The sequence below is a fragment of the Mercenaria mercenaria genome, chromosome 18 (assembly GCF_021730395.1).
Source record: "Mercenaria mercenaria strain notata chromosome 18, MADL_Memer_1, whole genome shotgun sequence".
Lineage (NCBI taxonomy): Eukaryota > Metazoa > Mollusca > Bivalvia > Venerida > Veneridae > Mercenaria > Mercenaria mercenaria.
In genome coordinates, this window is record NC_069378.1 from 35,655,189 (window position 1) to 35,674,072 (window position 18,884).

At 36.9% G+C, this 18,884-nt stretch overlaps 1 protein-coding gene across 2 annotated transcripts in view; it reads left to right on the plus strand.

Annotated features, from left to right (window-relative positions):
• The window catches only part of LOC128550462 (DNA primase small subunit-like), a 58,673-nt gene extending 40,014 nt beyond the window's left edge, over positions 1 to 18,659 (plus strand). For both annotated transcript variants that reach the window (XM_053529580.1, XM_053529581.1), the window contains 5 exons: positions 1,079 to 1,211; positions 1,686 to 1,755; positions 14,662 to 14,723; positions 16,441 to 16,539; positions 17,331 to 18,659. In XM_053529580.1, the coding sequence (XP_053385555.1) occupies positions 1,079 to 1,211; positions 1,686 to 1,755; positions 14,662 to 14,723; positions 16,441 to 16,539; positions 17,331 to 17,350 (384 nt within the window). In that variant the 3' untranslated portion in view covers positions 17,351 to 18,659. The remainder of the gene's footprint in view (positions 1 to 1,078; positions 1,212 to 1,685; positions 1,756 to 14,661; positions 14,724 to 16,440; positions 16,540 to 17,330) is intronic.
• The last annotated feature ends 225 nt before the right edge of the window (positions 18,660 to 18,884 follow it).

Genomic DNA, 18,884 nt, shown 5'->3' on the forward strand with positions numbered 1-18,884 from the left:
TCAGACAGAAGGTAGATCAATGAGAGGGTCATTTTGTAACGAGGTCAGACAGAAGGTAGATCAATGAGAGGGTCATTTTGTAACGAGGTCAGACAGAAGGTAGATCAATGAAAGGATCATTTTGTAACGAGGTCAGACAGAAGGTAGATCAATGAAAGGGTCATTTTATAACGAGGTCAGACAGAAGGTAGATCAATGAAAGGGTCATTTTGTAACGAGGTCAGGTCAGACAGAAGGTAGACCAATGAAAGGATCATTTTGTAACGAGGTCAGACAGAAGGTAGACCAATGAAAGGATCATTTTGTAACGAGGTCAGACAGAAGGTCGACCAATGAAACTTCCTCGCTTGGCACTCAGCTTTAAGGGGATAGTGCTAGAACATGTCAGCCCGGTGTCAGTATAATGTGACTGGGTGGGGTATCATGCAACGTGTCTACAGCATGATAGTCCAGTGAGGCAGCACTATAAAGTTGGGCATTGTGCTTACTGCTACAAGTAGACACCATCGTTTATATGACTGAAAATTTGTTGAAAAAGACATTAAACCCGTTCACATACACACATACACACGACCAATGAAAGGATCATTTTGTAAAGAGGTCAGACAGAAGGTCGACCAATGAAAGGATCATTTTGTAATGAGGTCATACAGAAGGTAGACCAATGAAAGGATCATTTTGTAATGAGGTCAGACAGAAGGTAGACCAATGAAAGGATCATTTTGTAACGAGGTCAGACAGAAGGTCGACCAATGAAAGGATCATTTTGTAAAGAGGTCATACAGAAGGTCGACCAATGAAAGGATCATTTTGTAATGAGGTCAGACAGAAGTTTTACTATTAAAATCATGATTTTAGTACAACTTCGAATGCTGATACTTGTGAAGACTTGACTGTATACAATTTTGTGAAGTTCTTCTCTTACATAACTTAAGTACTGTCAGCTAATACTTTTTAATACTACCATCAAGGAAGAACTTCTAATTCAATTTGTAACTGTTCTGTTACTTTAAATGCAATGCAGTGGTCTGTTTCATATCTTTGTTCTACAGACATATGTACCTCATTTTTTTCACAGAATGAGTTCAAGAAGTCTCATAATATTACAGAAGAGATAATGCTGCAGTACTGCTACCCGAGACTTGATGTTAATGTCAGTAAGGGAGTGAACCATTTACTCAAAAGTCCATTTTGTATACATCCTAAAACAGGTAAATAGTTTCTTGTATTCACCATTACTGTATCCTCCATTTAACAGCATTCAGTTGAGATATGACTAAACCAAGACAGATAATGTTATAACAAATGCTGACACTTTGTTCTACAGAGACATAAGAAGGGAGTAATTATTTGGTGAAATTGTGTGTTTGTGTAAGTCATTGAAGTAGCTAGTTGTGTTACAGGATGATGTGCCTAGTATGCTGCTTGATAGGTTATTTCAGTGTTTAAAGTGTATGCTGCAGGTCTGTGGTAACATTGTTATGTCAGTGTTTAAAGTGTATGCTGCAGGTCTGTGGTAACATTGTTATTTCAGTGTTTAAAGTGTATGCTGCAGGTCTGTGGTAACATTGTTATGTCAGTGTTTAAAGTGTATGCTGCAGGTCTGTGGAAACATTGTTATTTCAGTGTTTAAAGTGTATGCTGCTAGGTCTGTGGTAACATTGTTATATTTTACATATTTACAGGGAGGGTATGTGTTCCTATAGACCCGGAGAACATAGATGACTTTGATCCTTTCACAGTACCAACTATCAGGTAATATGTACAATGATAACTTTGCCTTAATAAGGAGTATTATTTACTTAAAGGCATTTACACGCTAGAATTCCAGTTTATGAGATGGGCAAAATGTTTCCCCAATAACAAAATTATTCAAACTTTGGATATTGAAGGACAATCATCTAAGAAACAAGAATATGCAGTAACAGTCATAGGTCACCAGTATTGAAAAAGTTATCTGCCCTTGAAATTCTATTATTATGAAAAATTTTGCCCACCTCGTATACAGGAATTCTAGCGTGCGCCTTTAAAAGAAAAAATTTATCCCAAAAATGATATTTTGTGTAATAAAACCTTTTGCAATGGAATTATATCACAAGGGTAAAGCCTAAGTGATATAATAATGACACATTTGAACAGCAGTGAGTTTATACAAGAGATAGTCTCTGTTTGTATTACTATTATTCTAACACAATACCAAATAGTCAAAAATGCTCGTTTTCACCTTGTGACACGCCTAGCTCAAAAAGTATTTGGTATAGATCCATGAAACCTTGCATGAGTCTTAATCATGATATGAACTTGCGCACCTCCTATTTTTATGCCCCCGAAGGGAGGCATATTAGTTTTCAACTGTCCATCCGTTCGTTTGTTAGTTTGTCACAACGTTAACTTTTTGCATGAAGGCACTTTACTCGCGAACCACTGCACCCAGGACCTTCAAACACTTCACATGCTGATAGTACTTATTGAGTACACGACCCCTACTGACTTTGGGGTCACAAGGTCAAGGTCACAGGGGCCAATGTTAACTTTTTGCATGAAGGCACTTGCGAACCATTGCACCCAGGACCTTCAAACTTCACATGCTGATAGTACTTATTGAGTACACGACCCCTACTGACTTTGGGGTCACCAGTCAAATGTCAAGGTCACTAGGTCAAAGGTCAATTTGCTGCGGGGGCATTTGTCACCATTAGTGACAGCTCTTGTTAGCTCGACTATTCGAAGAATAGTCTAGCTATTCTACTCACCCTGGCGTCGGCGTCGGCGTCACACCTTGGTTAAGTTTTTGCATGCAAATACATACAGCTATCATTTAAAGGCATATAGCTTTGAAACTTATTTATTCTTTTTCTAGGTCAATTACCAACCTCACTGGGTCAAGTTCCATAACTCTAACATGTATTTTGAGCAAATTATGCCCCCTTTTGGACTTAGAAAATTCTGGTTAAAGTTTTACATGCAAGTTACTATCTCCAAAACTAATGCAGATATTGAATTGAAACTTCACATGTGTCTTCGGGGTTATAAAACTAGTTGATAGCACCAAGTCCCATAACTCTGACCTTCATTTTGGCCAAATTATGCCCCCTTTTGGACTTAGAAAATTCTGGTTAAAGTTTTGCGTGCAAGTACATACAGCTATTACTAAAAGGCATATAGATTTGAAACTTATTTTTTCTTTTTCTAGATCAATTACCTACCTCACTGGGTCAAGTCCCATAACTCTGGCATGTATTTTGGCCAAATTATGCCCCCTTTTGGACTTAGAAAATTCTGGTTAAAGTTTTGCGTGCAAGTACATACAGCTATTACTAAAAGGCATATAGATTTGAAACTTATTTTTTCTTTTTCTAGATCAATTACCTACCTCACTGGGTCAAGTCCCATAACTCTGGCATGTATTTTGGCCAAATTATGCCCCCTTTTGGACTTAGAAAATTCTGGTTAAAGTTTTGCGTGCAAGTACATACAGCTATTACTAAAAGGCATATAGATTTGGAACTTATTTATTCTTTTTCTAGATCAATTACCTACCTCACTGGGTCAAGTTCCATAACTCTTAACATGTATTTTGAGCAAATTATGCCCCCTTTTGGACTTAGAAAATTCTGGTTAAAGTTTTACATGCAAGTTACTATCCCCAAAACTAATGCAGATATTGAATTGAAACTTAACATGTTTCTTCGGGGTTATAAAACTAGTTGATAGCATCAAGTCCCATAACTCTGATATGTCCCCTTTTGAACTTAAAACTCTTTTGATATTTAACATTTTGGGTAATAATTTCCAGCTTCTGTGACAATATTTCGAATAGTCGAGCTTGGCTGTCTTATGGACAGCTCTTGTTTTATCTGGGTCTGCCCCCTATTTCTAGAGTTACGGCTCCTGAAATAGTCAAAAATGCAGATTTTCACCTTGTGACATGCATAGCTCAAAAAGTATTTGATATTAATTGATGGAACCTTGCACGAGTCTTTATCATGGTATGAACTTGCGCACCTCCTATTTTTCGTCTGGCTCCGCCCCCCTATTTTTAGAGTTATGGCCCCTGAAATAGTCAAAAATGCACATTTTCACCTTGTGACATGCCTAGCTCAAAAAGTATTTGATATAGATTCATGAAACATTGCATGAGTCTAAATCATGATATGAACTTGCGCACCTCCTATTTTTCTTCTGGGTCCGCCCCTATTTCTAGAGTTATGGCTCCTGAAATAGTCAAAAATGCATATTTTCACCTTGTGACACGCCTAGCTCAAAAAGTATTTGATATAAATTGATGAAACCTTGCATGAGTCTTTATCATGATATGAACTTGCGCACCTCCTATTTTTCACCTGGGTCCACCCCCTATTTCCAGAGTTATGGCCCCTGAAAAAGTAAAAAAATGTACATTTTTACCTAATTATTTGCCTCACTAAAAAAGTATTTAATGTAAATTCATGAAACCTTGCTTGAGTCTTTATCATAATGTGACCTTGCACACTTGGCATTCTTCTTGAGAATTTTGGCATTTATTACAGAGTTATGGCCCTTGAAATACCGGTAGCCAAAATAGCAAAAAAAAATTATGAAAAGGATTCATTATTCTATACCATATACTTTTTGAGCTATGAGCATCACAAACAAAAAATCCACTATACTTGCTGTTTCAAGCTTCTTTTGCTTCAGTCCTGTAAATCAAATTCCAACAAATAAATCTTTACAATTTGAAATCTAGAAATAGGAATTTATGCCAAAACCACAGATTTCAATGCCAACGAAATTAAAGGATACAAGAATACATATTTACTTTAACATACACTCTTATGACAGCACATCAGAAAACTCAATTTGAAAAAAAGTAAAGGGGGAAAGTTGATTGTGAGTCTTTTTTATGGTCAGTCATTTGGTCATGTAAGTGGTTAGTTGCAAACAATTTATAGAGCAAACTACTTCTATGAAACTTCATACATTTGACCACCATGAAGTGTAGATGTGCCAAACACATATTATCTGGGATGGAAAAAAGTTTGGATGTCCCCCCTCTATTTCCCTCTGCAGAAAGTTTGTGGAGCAAACTAGTTTTACATTTTTGAAAAGATTCCAGTAAGACTCTTGAATATCATGAAGACAAGTTATAGTCACAAATTGAGTTCATAAAATCAAATCTGTCCATCATATTTTGTGTTTAGAGTATAACTTAAAAACCAGTCAAAAACTTTGCATACAGTTAGGTGACGATGAGACAAGCTCATGAACCGGGTAAGTAGGTCAAAAGGTTAATGTTAAAAATTGAGCTCGGAGCTTGGAAACCAGTTTCAGGGACTATAGGATTGCGCTTTTCAGTCTGTCAGTCCACAATCATTCGAGGGATTTTGATATTACACTCGAAACCCGTTATAACGCTACTCGATATACCGCGGTATGCGTTATAACGCGGTAGGCTGATGGCGCCGGAATTTTTGAGATTAAAAAAAAAAAATGAGTCCGCGGATGTTACTTAATTTGATCATAACCAGCGTTAAAACTGTTAAAGTTTGATTACTTGTAGACATGTGACAATTAGGCAATCAGTACCGTGTCAAAATTAGATTGTTTGCATAACAAGCGTGTAACATTGGTTAGTAAACTATCAAACCGTTTAAGTTTGCACCAATTAAGCGGATGACATGATCACTTGAGTGATTAAAAAATCGAACAACAGGCCGAGTTTTGTAATAAACTGCAGCCGTTTTTCGTAATCATCACACTCAGTTCATTGGAATTAACGAAGATTCGACGCACTGAAAGCCATACTGAGAATGTGCTCCCTTTTTAATATCAACGACGGTGATTTAAAGAATTTCTATCTTATTTATCGATTTTATTCATGTATTCAGAATTAAATTTTTTAAGACTGTCCGGGTTTTTAGCTCACCTGTCACATAGTGACACAGTGAGCTTTTGTGATCACCCTTCGTCCGTCGTCAGTCCGTCCGTGCGTGCATGCGTCCATCCGTCCGTCAACAATTTCTTGTCTGCACGATAGTGGTTTCATTTATGATTTTATTTTAACCAAACTTGCACACAACTTGTATCACCATAAGATCTCAGTTCCTTTCTTGAACTGGCCAGATCCCATTAGGGGTTCCAGAGTTATGGCCCCTGAAAAGGTCAAAATTGGCTATTTTGACCTTGTCTGCACAATAGCAGCTTTATTTAGGATTTGATTTTTACCAAACTGGCACACAACTTGTATCACCATAAGGTCTTGATTCCTTTCTTGAACTGGCCAGATTCCCTTATGGGTTCCAGAGTTATGGCCCCTGAAGGGGCCAGAATTAGCTATTTTGACCTTGTCTGCACAATAGCAGCTTCATTTATGATTTGATTTTAACCAGACTTGCACAAAACTTCTATCATCAATAAGATCTTGGTTCCTTTCTTGAACTGGCCAGATTCCATTGTGGGTTCCAGAGTTATGGCCCCTAAAAGGTCAAGAATTAGCTATTTTGACCTTGTCTGCACAATAGCAGCTTCATTTATGATTTGAATTTAATTAAACTTGCACAACTTGAGTCACCATAAGATCTTGATTCCTTAGTTGAACCGGCCAGATCCCATAATGGGTTCCAGAGTTATGGCCCCTGAAAGGGCCAAAATGAGCTATTTTGACCTTGTCTGCACAATAGCAGCTTCATTTATGATTCGATTTTAACCAAACTTGCACACAACTTGTATCACCACAAGATCTTGGTTCCTTTATTGAACTGGCCAGATTTTATTATGGGTTCTAGAGTTATGGCCCCTTTAAGGACCAAAATTGGCTATTTTGGCTTTTGCAGCCATATAGGGACTTCATTTATGGTTTTATTTGATACAAACTTCCAAAATAACTTCAACAACAATAATTCTTGGATTCCATGACAAATCAGATCCAAGCGTAGGTTCAGAGTTATTTTATATCTGATTACCTCCCCTGATTGTAATCAAAATGGATTTATATCAGTAAGTACATATAGGACTTATTTGAAATTTCATTATTGTCATTAGTTGTACTGAGCCAATCAGGGTAGATAACTATGGACTGATTTTATGTCAAATTACCTCCCTTTATTTCAAATTAGAATGTGTATATCTCCGTAACTAATGAAGATACTGTTATGTCAACAGATTTATTTGGCAGATCTTTCTTTTGTTCACTTACAATATATTTTTTTTAAATTACTTCCCTTTTACGTTACTATAAATAGCTTATTTTTTAGTAACTTTTTTATTATTGGCCGTAGGGAAAAACTGAGACCACTTTTCTGTGGTACAGCATGGATGGTACCTCCAATTTTTAGGTGTATTTTGACATATCTGTACCTTGTAAGAATTTTTTTTTTCTTTTTGGTTAAATTTCTTCCCTTTGTTGTTACTGTCTTTTGGACTTAGATATTTTTTCTGAGGACCTTCTTGTCCCTAAGTGCAATGATAACAGGTGAGCGATATAGGGCCATCATGGCCCTCTTGTTTCTTTTAGTTACATAAACCCCCAGTGTTTACATGCATTGCATGTAATTCTCACGACCGCGCACTCCTCACACAGCGTTATATATGTTTATATACTTCCGGGATACACAATTCCAACTTTCTTTCAGAATCACGACAAAATGAGAAGATGACACAGCGTTATAATTCTTTTAATGTATTTTTCAGTAGCATTTAAGGTAAATAAATGTTCCGTTTATATGAATCTTATTTCTTTTTAACATAAAACAGCGTCCAAAATACGTTACCGGTGGGTGGGGTATTGCATATACCGTTGATACGATCAACCCGCGTTATAAATTTAACCCTGCTAGATCCGCGGGTGTCGAACCTTGGACCCAGACGACAGCGTTATAGCGGGGTCACAGTGTATTTGGCACAAATGTAACCCATAATCACACAACTATGTGTCTTGTGCAAAACCCAGATCCCTATCTCAAAGGTCAAGGTCACACTAAGATCAAAGGTCAACAGGGCGTTTTTCCTGTCCAGTCTAACTTTATAATCCATGAAGAGATTTTAATATTACTTGACACAAATGTACCCCATAATAAGAGGATGTGTCATGCAAAACTTTCAGATCCCTAGCTCATAGGTCAAGGTCACACTTGGCATTCAAATATTAACATGGTATGAACAGGATCTGTTTCGTATTCAGTCCATAACTCTCATTCATCTAGGGATTTTAATATTGCTTGGCACAAATGTTCCCCAGATGACATTTCATGCGTAACACCCAGAACCCTAGTTTAAAGGTCAAGTCGCACTTGAAGATCAAAGGTCAATAGGTTTTTTTTTCCTTTCAGGTCCGTAACTTTGTCATGCAAAAACAGAATTTAAACATTACTTGGCACAAATATTTCCCAGGATGAGACGACCTGTCCTGTGGGAATTTCAGACTCTAGCTGAAAGGTCAAGGTTACATTTGGAGGTGAAAGGCTGTTTTCCTGTCCAGTCTATAACTCAACAACTCTTAAAGGGATTAAATATTACTTGGCACAAATGTACCCCATAATAAGACAACATGCAATATGCAACACCCAGACCCTTAGCTCAAAGGTCAAGGTCACACTTGGAGGTCAAACATCAATAGGGATTTTTCCTGTATGGTCAATATGTCATCCAAGAAGGGATTTTAATATTACTTGGCACAAATGTTTTCCATAATGGGGCAACATGTCTTACACAGTACCCTCATCCCTAACTCAAAGGTCAAGGTCACAGTTTGAGGTTGAAGGTCAGTAGGTTTTTGTACCCCCCGACAACAAAGTTGTAAGAGGGGGTATACTGGTTTCAGGTTGTCTGTCTGTCCGTAGACGCAATCTTGTGCGCACCATCTCTCCTTATCCCCTTGACAGAATTTAATGAAACTTCACACAAGTGATCAGTACCAACAGTAGTTGTGCATGGGGCATGTTAGGTTCTTTTAGAAAAAAAATTTGCAGGTTATGGGACTTTGTTTTTTTGTTACTATACTATATACATAGACACAATCTTGTGCGCACCATCTCCCCTCATCTCCTTGACACAATTTAATGAAACTTCACACAAGTGATCAGTAACAACAGTAGTTGTGCATGGGGCATGGCAGGTTCTTTCAGAAAAAAAATTTGCAGAGTTATGGGACTTTGTTTTTTTGTTACTATACTATATACATAGACACATAGACACAATCTTGTGCGCACCATCTCTCCTCATCCCCTTCACACAGTTTAATGAAACTTCACACAAGTGATCAGTAACAACAGTAGTTGTGCATGGGCTTGTTAGGTTCTTTCAACATACTATGTACATACAGTCTGCATATGCAATCTTGTGCGTGCCTAATCTACCAAACCCTTGCACACAATTTAATAAAACTTCACACAAGTGATCAGTACCAACCCTAGTTGTGCATGGTGCATGTTACATTCTTTTAGATAAAAATTCTGCATAGTTATGGGACTTTGTTTTTTGTTACTATACTGTATACATACAGTCTATATACATACAGTCCACATAATTATGCAATCTTGTGTGCGTCAAATTGCAATGTACTGTGTCAGTGCATGCAGGGGGTACATTCATCACCTTTAGTGATAGCTCTAGTTCCTTTCTGATCCATAATGCTGTCATCCATTAAGGGATTCTAATATTACTTGACACAATGTTCCCCATAATGAGACAGTGTGTCATACATGATACCCGGACCCATAGCTCAAAGGTCAAGGTCACATTTGAAGGTCAAAATTCAACATTGCTCTTTTCCTGTCCAGTCTGTAAAACATTTTAATATAAGCTTGTGTCATATGAACCCAATTAAAAACAATTGGTGTTGTATTTTCTTCAGAATTACTTCCCCTTAATATGATGATTTCTAACCTTTTTTCTCATATTTATGTCTCCCACCACACAGTGGTGTGGGAGACATATTGATTTACTCCAGTCTGTGTGTGTGTGTGTGTCTGTCACAAAGCTTGTCCGCACTCTAAGTCGAACATTTCTCATCCGATTTTCACCAAACTTAAACAAAATGTGTTTGACCATAAGACCTCGGCCAAGTTCGATAACTAGCCAAATCGGTCCAGGCGGCTTAGAGTTATGGCCCTTGAATTATCAAAAATCGGTCTTTTTACTCTTGTCCGCACTCTAATTCGAATATTTCTCATCCAATCTTCACCAAACTTTAACAAAATGTGTTTGACCATGAGACCTCGGCCAAATTCGATAACTAGCCAAATCGGTCCAGGCATTTTGGAGTTACGGCCCTTGAATTATCGAAAAATTGGCCTTTTTACTCATGTCAGCACTCTTAGTCAAACATTTCTCATCCGATCTTCACCAAACTTGAACAAAATGTGTTTGACCATGAGACCTCGGCCAAGTTCGATAACTAGCCAAATCGGTCTAGGCATTTTGGAGTTACGGCCCTTGAATTATCGAAAAATTGGCAGTTTTACTCTTGTCCGCACTCTAAGTCGAAGATTTCTCATCCGATCTTCACCAAACTTGAACAAAATGTGTTTGACCATGAGACCTCGGCCAGGTTCGATAACTAGCCAAATCGGTCCAGGCATTTTAGAGTTATGACCCTTGAATTACCGAAAAAATCCGTCTGTTTACTCTTGTCCGCTCTCTAAGTCGAACATTTCTCATCCGATCTTCACCAAACTTTAACAAAATGTGTTTGGCTATAAGACCTTACCCAGGTTCGATAACTAGCCAAATCCGCCCAGGCACTTATGATTTATGGCCCTTGAATTACTGATTGGATCCACTCATCCAGACCATCTAATTGGATCCACTCGTCTAAAACATCTAGAGAAACTAACATTTTTCATAGGGGCAGTTGTGGGAGACATGCGCTTTTCTCAAAAGCATCTCTAGTTTCCCACCAGTTTAAGAATAAAATGTTCATTGAAATTAAATATATTTTTTATATTTATGGATGTTATAAGCAGTCAATAACTAGATTTTTGTTTATGCAAATTTTGATCAAAATGTTGTGTTATAATATACTGTAAAATCATTTAATTTTGTGGGCATGAAATTTTGATGTTTTGGTCCAAACGGCAATTTCATGGGGATATGAATTTGTGGATTTCAACTTTTAAACATTAAATGAATGGGAATTTTACTTGTTTGTTGGGATTAAATTTCGTGGATTGACTCAACTACGAAATCCATGAAAACTAGTCCCACACTAATATTAATGATTTCACAGTATTGTATATATAGTACAATTATCAATATTGTTTATAATACATCTTTGACAGATATCAGATCATTATGTAATGCTGTAGAAGAGAAAATTAGTTGCCTTACAGTAGGGGACTTTGTATTGCAAGGCAATACTTCATTCACTTGTTACAATCTGGGATGAATTTGTAACTTGGTCACTTGGAAAAATATAGGTAATTAGGTCAAATCATAGAAAGACTTTGTTGACACTTTAGAGGCAACTTTTTCAACTTGATCATCAAAAACTTTGCCAGAATAGTGTGTATGAAATCTTGGTAAAGTTCAAAAGCGGGGTACCACTGGTAAAAAACTATGTCACTTGAAGAATTTTTAGTCTTAACACTGTTGCCAACAACTACAAGGGATGAACACTAACAAAGTTCTATACTGGTAGGGGACTTCTGTATTGCCACTGGAATACTTGGTCACTTGTGCTGAATTTTTTATAAGGCGTTATTGCTTGATTTTGACAGGAAAATACATGGGGGAGACATATTGTTTTTGCCCCGTCCATCCGTCACACTTCATTTCTGATCAATATCTGGAGAACCATTTGACCCAAAACCTTCAAACTTCATAGGGTGGCAGGGCTTATGGAGTAGGCTCACGGTTTTTGGGGTCACTCCATCAAAGGTCAAGGTCACAAACCATTTCCGATCAATAGCTTGAGAACTACTTGACACAGAATGTTAAAACTTTATAGGATGATTGGTCATGCAAAGTAGATGACCCCTATTGATTTTTGGGTCACTGTTAAAGGTCAAGGTCACGGGCCTGAACATGGAAAACCGTTTCCGATCAATAACTTAGAACCACTTGACCCAGAATGTTGAAACTTCATAGGATGATTGGAGATGCAGAGTAGATGACCCCTATTGATTTTGGGATCACTCTTTAAAGGTCAAGGTTGCAGCGGACAGAACATGGAAATCCATTTCTGGTCAATAATTTGAGAACCATTTGACCTAGAACCTTCAAACTTCATAGGGTGATAGGACTTACAGGGTAGATGCTCCCTATTGTTTTTGGAGTCACTCCATCAATGGTCAAGGTCACAGGGGGCTGAACACAGAAAACGCTTTCCATAAATAACTTGAGAACCACTTGACCCAGAATGTTGAAACTTAATAGGATGATTGGACATGCAGAGTAGATGACCCCTACTGATTTTGGGGTCACTTGATCAAAGGTCAAGGTCACAGGGGCCTGAACATGGAAAACCGTTACCAATTCATAACTTGAGAACCACTAGGCCAAGAATGTTGAAACTAAATGGGATGGTTGGACATGCCAAGTAGATGATCCCTATTGCAGCCAACCATCAGTGTCTCTTTGACTTTCACTCATGTCCCTTATTGACTTCTTGCCAATACGACTAAGCATTGGGGGAGACATGCGCTTTTCTACAAAAGCATCTTCTAGTTTATTTTAGCAGTTTATACTATATTATTTTAACATGGGTGAAAGTTTTCCGTATTATGACAGAATTCCGTATTTTGGACCTTCCCAAAGGTCATTTTTCCAAATCGTGTAAATCCGATGAGATTTTCGGTGGGGGGGGGGGGGGGATATCAAGTCAACTCTTTCCCTAGTTGATGTGCCAGTGCTGTCGTCTATCAGTGGCAAAATAATGACATTCAAATTTTCCAGGATGCTAAAAATAGCGCTGATTGCAACACTTGCATCGTCCTTTTCCGTTGGGAATACCGTATGTAACATTATTCGATAGCCGAAAATAACCGAACGCTGGCGATTATTCATCCAAAAATAGACTGTAGATCGGTTATTTCCGCGGATAAGACTGAAGATTCTGTTTGAAATTTCCGTGTGTAACCGTTTGTAGCCGATGGTTAACGAATCATTTCAGCACGCGTGATACTTTATGACCTCCTTTTACGACAACCAAAAACTTGTTCATTACTGCTAATCGGAAGCAGAAATTTCGAATGTTCACAATATTCAAGAAATTGACCGATCTTACCATCATGAAGTTTTTACAAACGGGTTAAAACACCAAGGAGATTGAGAAACAAGCCAAGAACAAAATTTAACGACGATGGCAGATGTCCGAGTTAGATTCTGAGGGGTTGAAATGGTCTGGTAGTGACAGATAGATATTTGCTGTGTTGCATATTGCACAAACGATTAATAACAAATCCAATGGAAAGAAAGGCATCAGACTTCACTACGAGGACGCCAAACACCAGATAAAACACTCGAGTTGTGAAAATGGGGAATGAGGTGAGATGATTTTTTTATTATCTGTTTATAAATGCTTAATCTATATGGAAGAGGTACTAACTCACAAGCATCCATGACAAGTTTGCCTCAGATTCAGGTAAAAATAAGGGTATTAAACATACCCAAAAAGACTGAAACACAGCCTTTGTTTTTTTGATAGTGTTACCTGAACTTCATACATGTACATTGTTGTATCTTTACTTTGGCAGTTTTGGCATGGATGTGACCCTACCCTCTTCCTTTCTTCTGTCTTCTCCTTGCTTTACTGGCCATATACACTGTTGCTTGCTGGGACTGGTCTGTTAATTCTGAGTAAATATTAGTTTAACTTGCCCTGAACTTATGAGCCCAGCAGCAAAGTGTCAGTTTAAACCAAAGAAGCCAATTTATAAGGGGAACCCATGCCCAATTTTTAAAAAATATATATGGTGGTCATAAATTTGGGACGTCTTTTTTGGCTGTACTGTATAGTTTTGTATGTCATTTAATAATGGGTCCATTTGTTTACTTTCAGGTTCTGCTGGGTTCTTCTAATGGTACTAAGAACACTGAATCTATGCAAGATAGGGTGGATAAACAACACGCCATAACCAGTGACACATACGTAAACACACACAGCATTGCTAAAAGTTAGAAGGATGACCTAAAGAAAAATCTTGAAGGACAGATCTTAGCACTGTATAACAATGAGGCAACAAACAATAACAATGATAAGAATTTGAATGTAGTCACATTGTATATTGTGAAATAGTGTAGAAATAATAAAATTACAAAATTTTTGAAAAAATAAGGTCTTGAATTGTTTGCAGAAGTCTCCAAAACTGAAATACAGAGGACTCTACTTATCAGGAAAAGCTTTGTACAGTTCTTAAAAAATTCAGGAGCTTCCGGGGACCCCTAGCCAGGGCTTTGCTCTGGACCCACCGGGGGCCCTATTGGCCCCCAGATATTTTTTTCAGTATTTTCAGTTTTTCCAACTTTCACCCATGTTTTAATTCTATTGTGATGAAAGCTTAAAGCTTATTTGAACCACTCTCGAGTCCGCTTCTTGGAAAAAACTACTGGTGTCATATGTGAAGTGACCCCAGTTGGGCTGGAACACACGACCCCGGGTTGATTGGCCAACACCTTAACCACTAGACCACCGCTCTTCTTAAGTGCTTTACTTGTTCTCTGTTGATTTGAATATTTATGTTTCAGCACGATTGTTGATGAACTTAACAAATCAGAAAGTGGATCAGAGGAAGGGAAAAGGATTAAAGGTTTGCTTCCATTGACATATTTAATATCATTATATACATTTCTTGCTACCAAGAAGGGAAAGTGTTTGTCTTTGCCAGTACTTCACATTTTTCTGTCCCTATACTCTTACTCTGATAAATGAAGCCGTGTGTACCACACAATTCAAACATTTACCACATACATTGACCAAAACAGCTTTAGAGAAAGTGAAATGGTACATACAGTGAAATTCTGCCTGCTCAAGCACCAGGTTAATCAGGAACTACTGTACTGAATGTAATCAAGGTGTTATAAATCTCAGCATTACAAGTGACAATTCTGAATCAGGTTCCATATTTACTTATATATACTTACAATTTACAGAGTTATGTCTTTTCTTCAGCTTAGATAATTTTGGTAAAGCTTTTGTATGTAAGCTAGTATTATGTGGAAGTACCAAAAATAATCAAGCGTGCTTTCATAAGACAGTTCTTGTTATTGTATATAACGGGATCTGTTTCAGGTCACAGTTGTGTAATTTATGTTGTATGTTAAAGAAACCAGCAAATTATGGAGGGCAACCTTTAGATACATTTACTGTTCGAAGACATACACATATTTTTAGCTCACCAGTGCGTAAGGTGAACTATTGTGATCATGCACTGTAAGTCAGTCCATCTCATCGGTCAATATTTTCTTAACATCTTTTAAACTGTTTCTAGGAAAGGAGGAATCTTGGCCTGAATATTCCTTGGGTGGTCCTCTTCAAAGTTGTTCACACTGTTTCACTTGGTTTATATTAGAAATCTTCTTGTCAGAAATTGCTGGCCCAATCACAAAAATGATCTTTTGGGTGACCTTTACCAAGACTGTTCATATTATTCTGATTCATCAAAAAACAAGGCCACTTGACGTTGTGGACAGTTTCTCTAAAATCTTGTCAGAAACAGATCCAACTTTAGAACAGATTAAAATTATTTTGATTCGTAAAAAAAAAGCATGGCCATCAGAGCTTAAAACAGAAGTATCTTCAATGATATCTAAATTGTTAGTCCAATTTAAATGTAATTTTATGTATTAACATATTACCAGTAAATGTTTCTTTCTCTGTCTCGAGAATATTTTGATTTTTCCAATTTGTGAGAAAGTCGTGGTCACTAGGGGACATGTTATATTTTCCCGTAATGTTTTTAGTGGGAAATTAAAAAATATTCTGAGAAACTTCTAGCCCAAATTTTGTAATGTGCACAGGAATTTTTTTTGGTGACCCTGTATCAAGATTTTTCAAATTATTCTGATTTGTTAAAAACATGGCCACCAGTTTTACTATATGTAACTAGTGGGAAATTAAAAAAATCTTGTTGTCAAAAACTGTTCCGCCTGATTTGGAAAGAACTTCACAGAAATGTTCATTGGATGAACATTGATGAAGTGTTCATAAATTCCCAGTCAGTCAAAAATCATCAATGCTAGACCTCAAAGTACAAAATCTTCAGATGCAATCTTTTCATAAATCGTTGGTCAGACACAAATCTACTCAGCTGCAAGGAGTTGGTCCAGTTTTCTATATATGGTTTTATGGACAACTTTGAAAATTTCATCTTTGTCTGCAGGCCAGTTTTCAAAGTAATATTGTAGACATGTTTTTGGTTTGAGGTGTGAAACTCATGAGCAACATAGGGCCATCCTGGCTCTCTCGTCTTGATTTAAAGTAGTCACTGAAGATAAGTTACACATCAGGTATATATTTATTTTCAGACTACAGACAAACATCATTAAAATCCTGTATAGAAGTGTTTGACAAATTCTTGACACATCTAGAGAAGACCTGGAAGGGCAAATTGATAGAACAAAGTGGTAGGACTGTTTTACTCTATTTTTGGTAGCACCATTTAAAAAAGATTGTTTTTGAACCCACAAGATTCACAAGCTCACCACTAATTTACAATATCACTATATAACCTTGTGTACATCTATAAATATTGATGAATCTCTATTTATCAGGGTTGTTCAGTAAATACGTAGACTGATTAAATAACTTCAAAACTAGCGAACAAAGACTTCTTAAGTTTATATCATTTTGAAACAGGATCTCTGCTACATATGTACTAATTCTGAAATTGTTATCATGCAGTTTGTGCTATGATCATTTGTTTAAGTAAGGGGCATTCTGTGTGTTAAACGTCAGTGACAGTGACGTCTTCATAACATCAGCTTTGTTTACAAATCTTTCAATGTAATGTCTACTGGGGGAAACTATAAGGATCTTACATGCCTGCCTGTGTAAGACTGGTTTTTCCAAACTGTTGATGAATCTCTATTAACACTTGGTAACCTTGTGTACAACTTTAAACATTAATGAATGTCCATTATTATTTGGTAACCTTCAAAAATCCCAATCTTCTTAGCTCACCTGAGCACAATGTGCTCAGAAGATCTTTGAATCTCTGTCATCCACATTTTATGTTAAGAACCTCTTTGCAGTTAAGCAGTCACTGGCAGTCATGGACCTCTTTGTTTCATAAGTTGCTGTGTTTGCTTTATCTAGGTAGTGTAAGCTGTAGTGCAGACTTCTTTATCTTTACATAATTATAAAGACGATTCAAATTATCAGTGGTTTTTATGGATGATTTGTTCTTAAATTTCAGATATGAAAATGGAATTTTAGTCCTCTGTATTCAGCTCTAACTGGCATAAACGAAGGATAACCGAATATACAGTAGATGGAGAACAAGTCATTTTTCAGCCAGATTCCTCCACTGCAAACTTTTGAAATAAAACAGTAGAGATAGCTTTCCTTTTGCTCAAAGAATATGGACTGATTTTTGTAAAACAAATCTCTTGTCTTTGTCTGAACACTATAATTCTTAAGCAAGATTTTTTTTTTCTTTACCTTCGAGTAAGATGTGAGCAGTGTATTGTTATATATTTCTGACATGTTATAATATGGGATGACCTTCAATTCATAGACATATATGGAGAAATGAGGAAAGTGCAAACTTACAATCACTTTGCAGGATGTTGAATATGTTCATTAGTTTTATACAGGCATGTAAGAACATTTTAATTCCAGCCATTCCTGCAATTTTAGGTCATGTTGCTTGGTCCCCATGTTTGGAGACATATTGATTTTGTCTTGTTCATCCATCAATCTGTCACAGGTTTGTCCAGACTTCTCAGAAACTACTGGTGGGATTTCAGCCAATCTTAGTAAGGATGCTCAGTACCAGTGCTAGTTTTTTGCCTATCGTTGGCATGCATTTTAATAAAATAGCCTGTTAAAGGTCAGATCTATTTTTAGATTAGCAAATCATTTCTGGTTTTTAGCTCACTGGAGCAGAAGTGTTCAAGGTGAGCTATTGTGACCGGTCATTGGCGTTCGTCGGCCGTCAACATTTGCCTTATGAACATTAGTTTAAACTAATAGCATGATATTATTTAGAATCTTAAAAATTTGATAATGGGAGGTTATAAAATTTCAAAATATTAGAATTACTATCAAGTACAATGTATATTTAGGGTAAAGAGTAATCTGGTATAATCATTAATTTTTTGTTTGTCAAAGGAAACATAGTTTCTTTTTCTCTTGTAGGATAGTTTTCAGTTATAAAGGTCAAAGTTGCGGTGACGGCATTCCCAATATCCATTGAAAAGTCACCATGTTGAGTATATAACAGCTCTTATTTAAATTTTGTTGATTATTTACAGCTACAGACAAATTCTTAAAACAGGTTAGGTCATTTCTCATCTGACTTTAAAAACCAACACAAAAACAGCTAGTGTCACAGAATGTCTTCACGATATGGCTGGATTTTGTATGTGAGATCACCTTTCTGATTAAATGCTATGGTATGAGGAGATGCGTGCTTTTACTCAAAGCAACCTCTATTTTTTTTCAAAGTTCCTGAAATTTTTTGGAACATTCTATGTCAATATCATATTTCTGTATTTGAAATAAAAAATTATTTATCAGACTATATGTTGTTGCTGTAAAATATTAAGACGAAAGTGCTAGGCTTTGAATATACCTTAGATACCCATTTATGATTCGCACCTATGTTTAAACCACGGCCCTGATTAATGCCAAACATCACTCGCTTGACTTTGACTATATATGTATTTGACAAACAATCAGGACTGGTAAAACCAAACGTGAAGTGCTCCTGTTAATGAATTGGAGAGAGGACCCAATATAGCTTTGC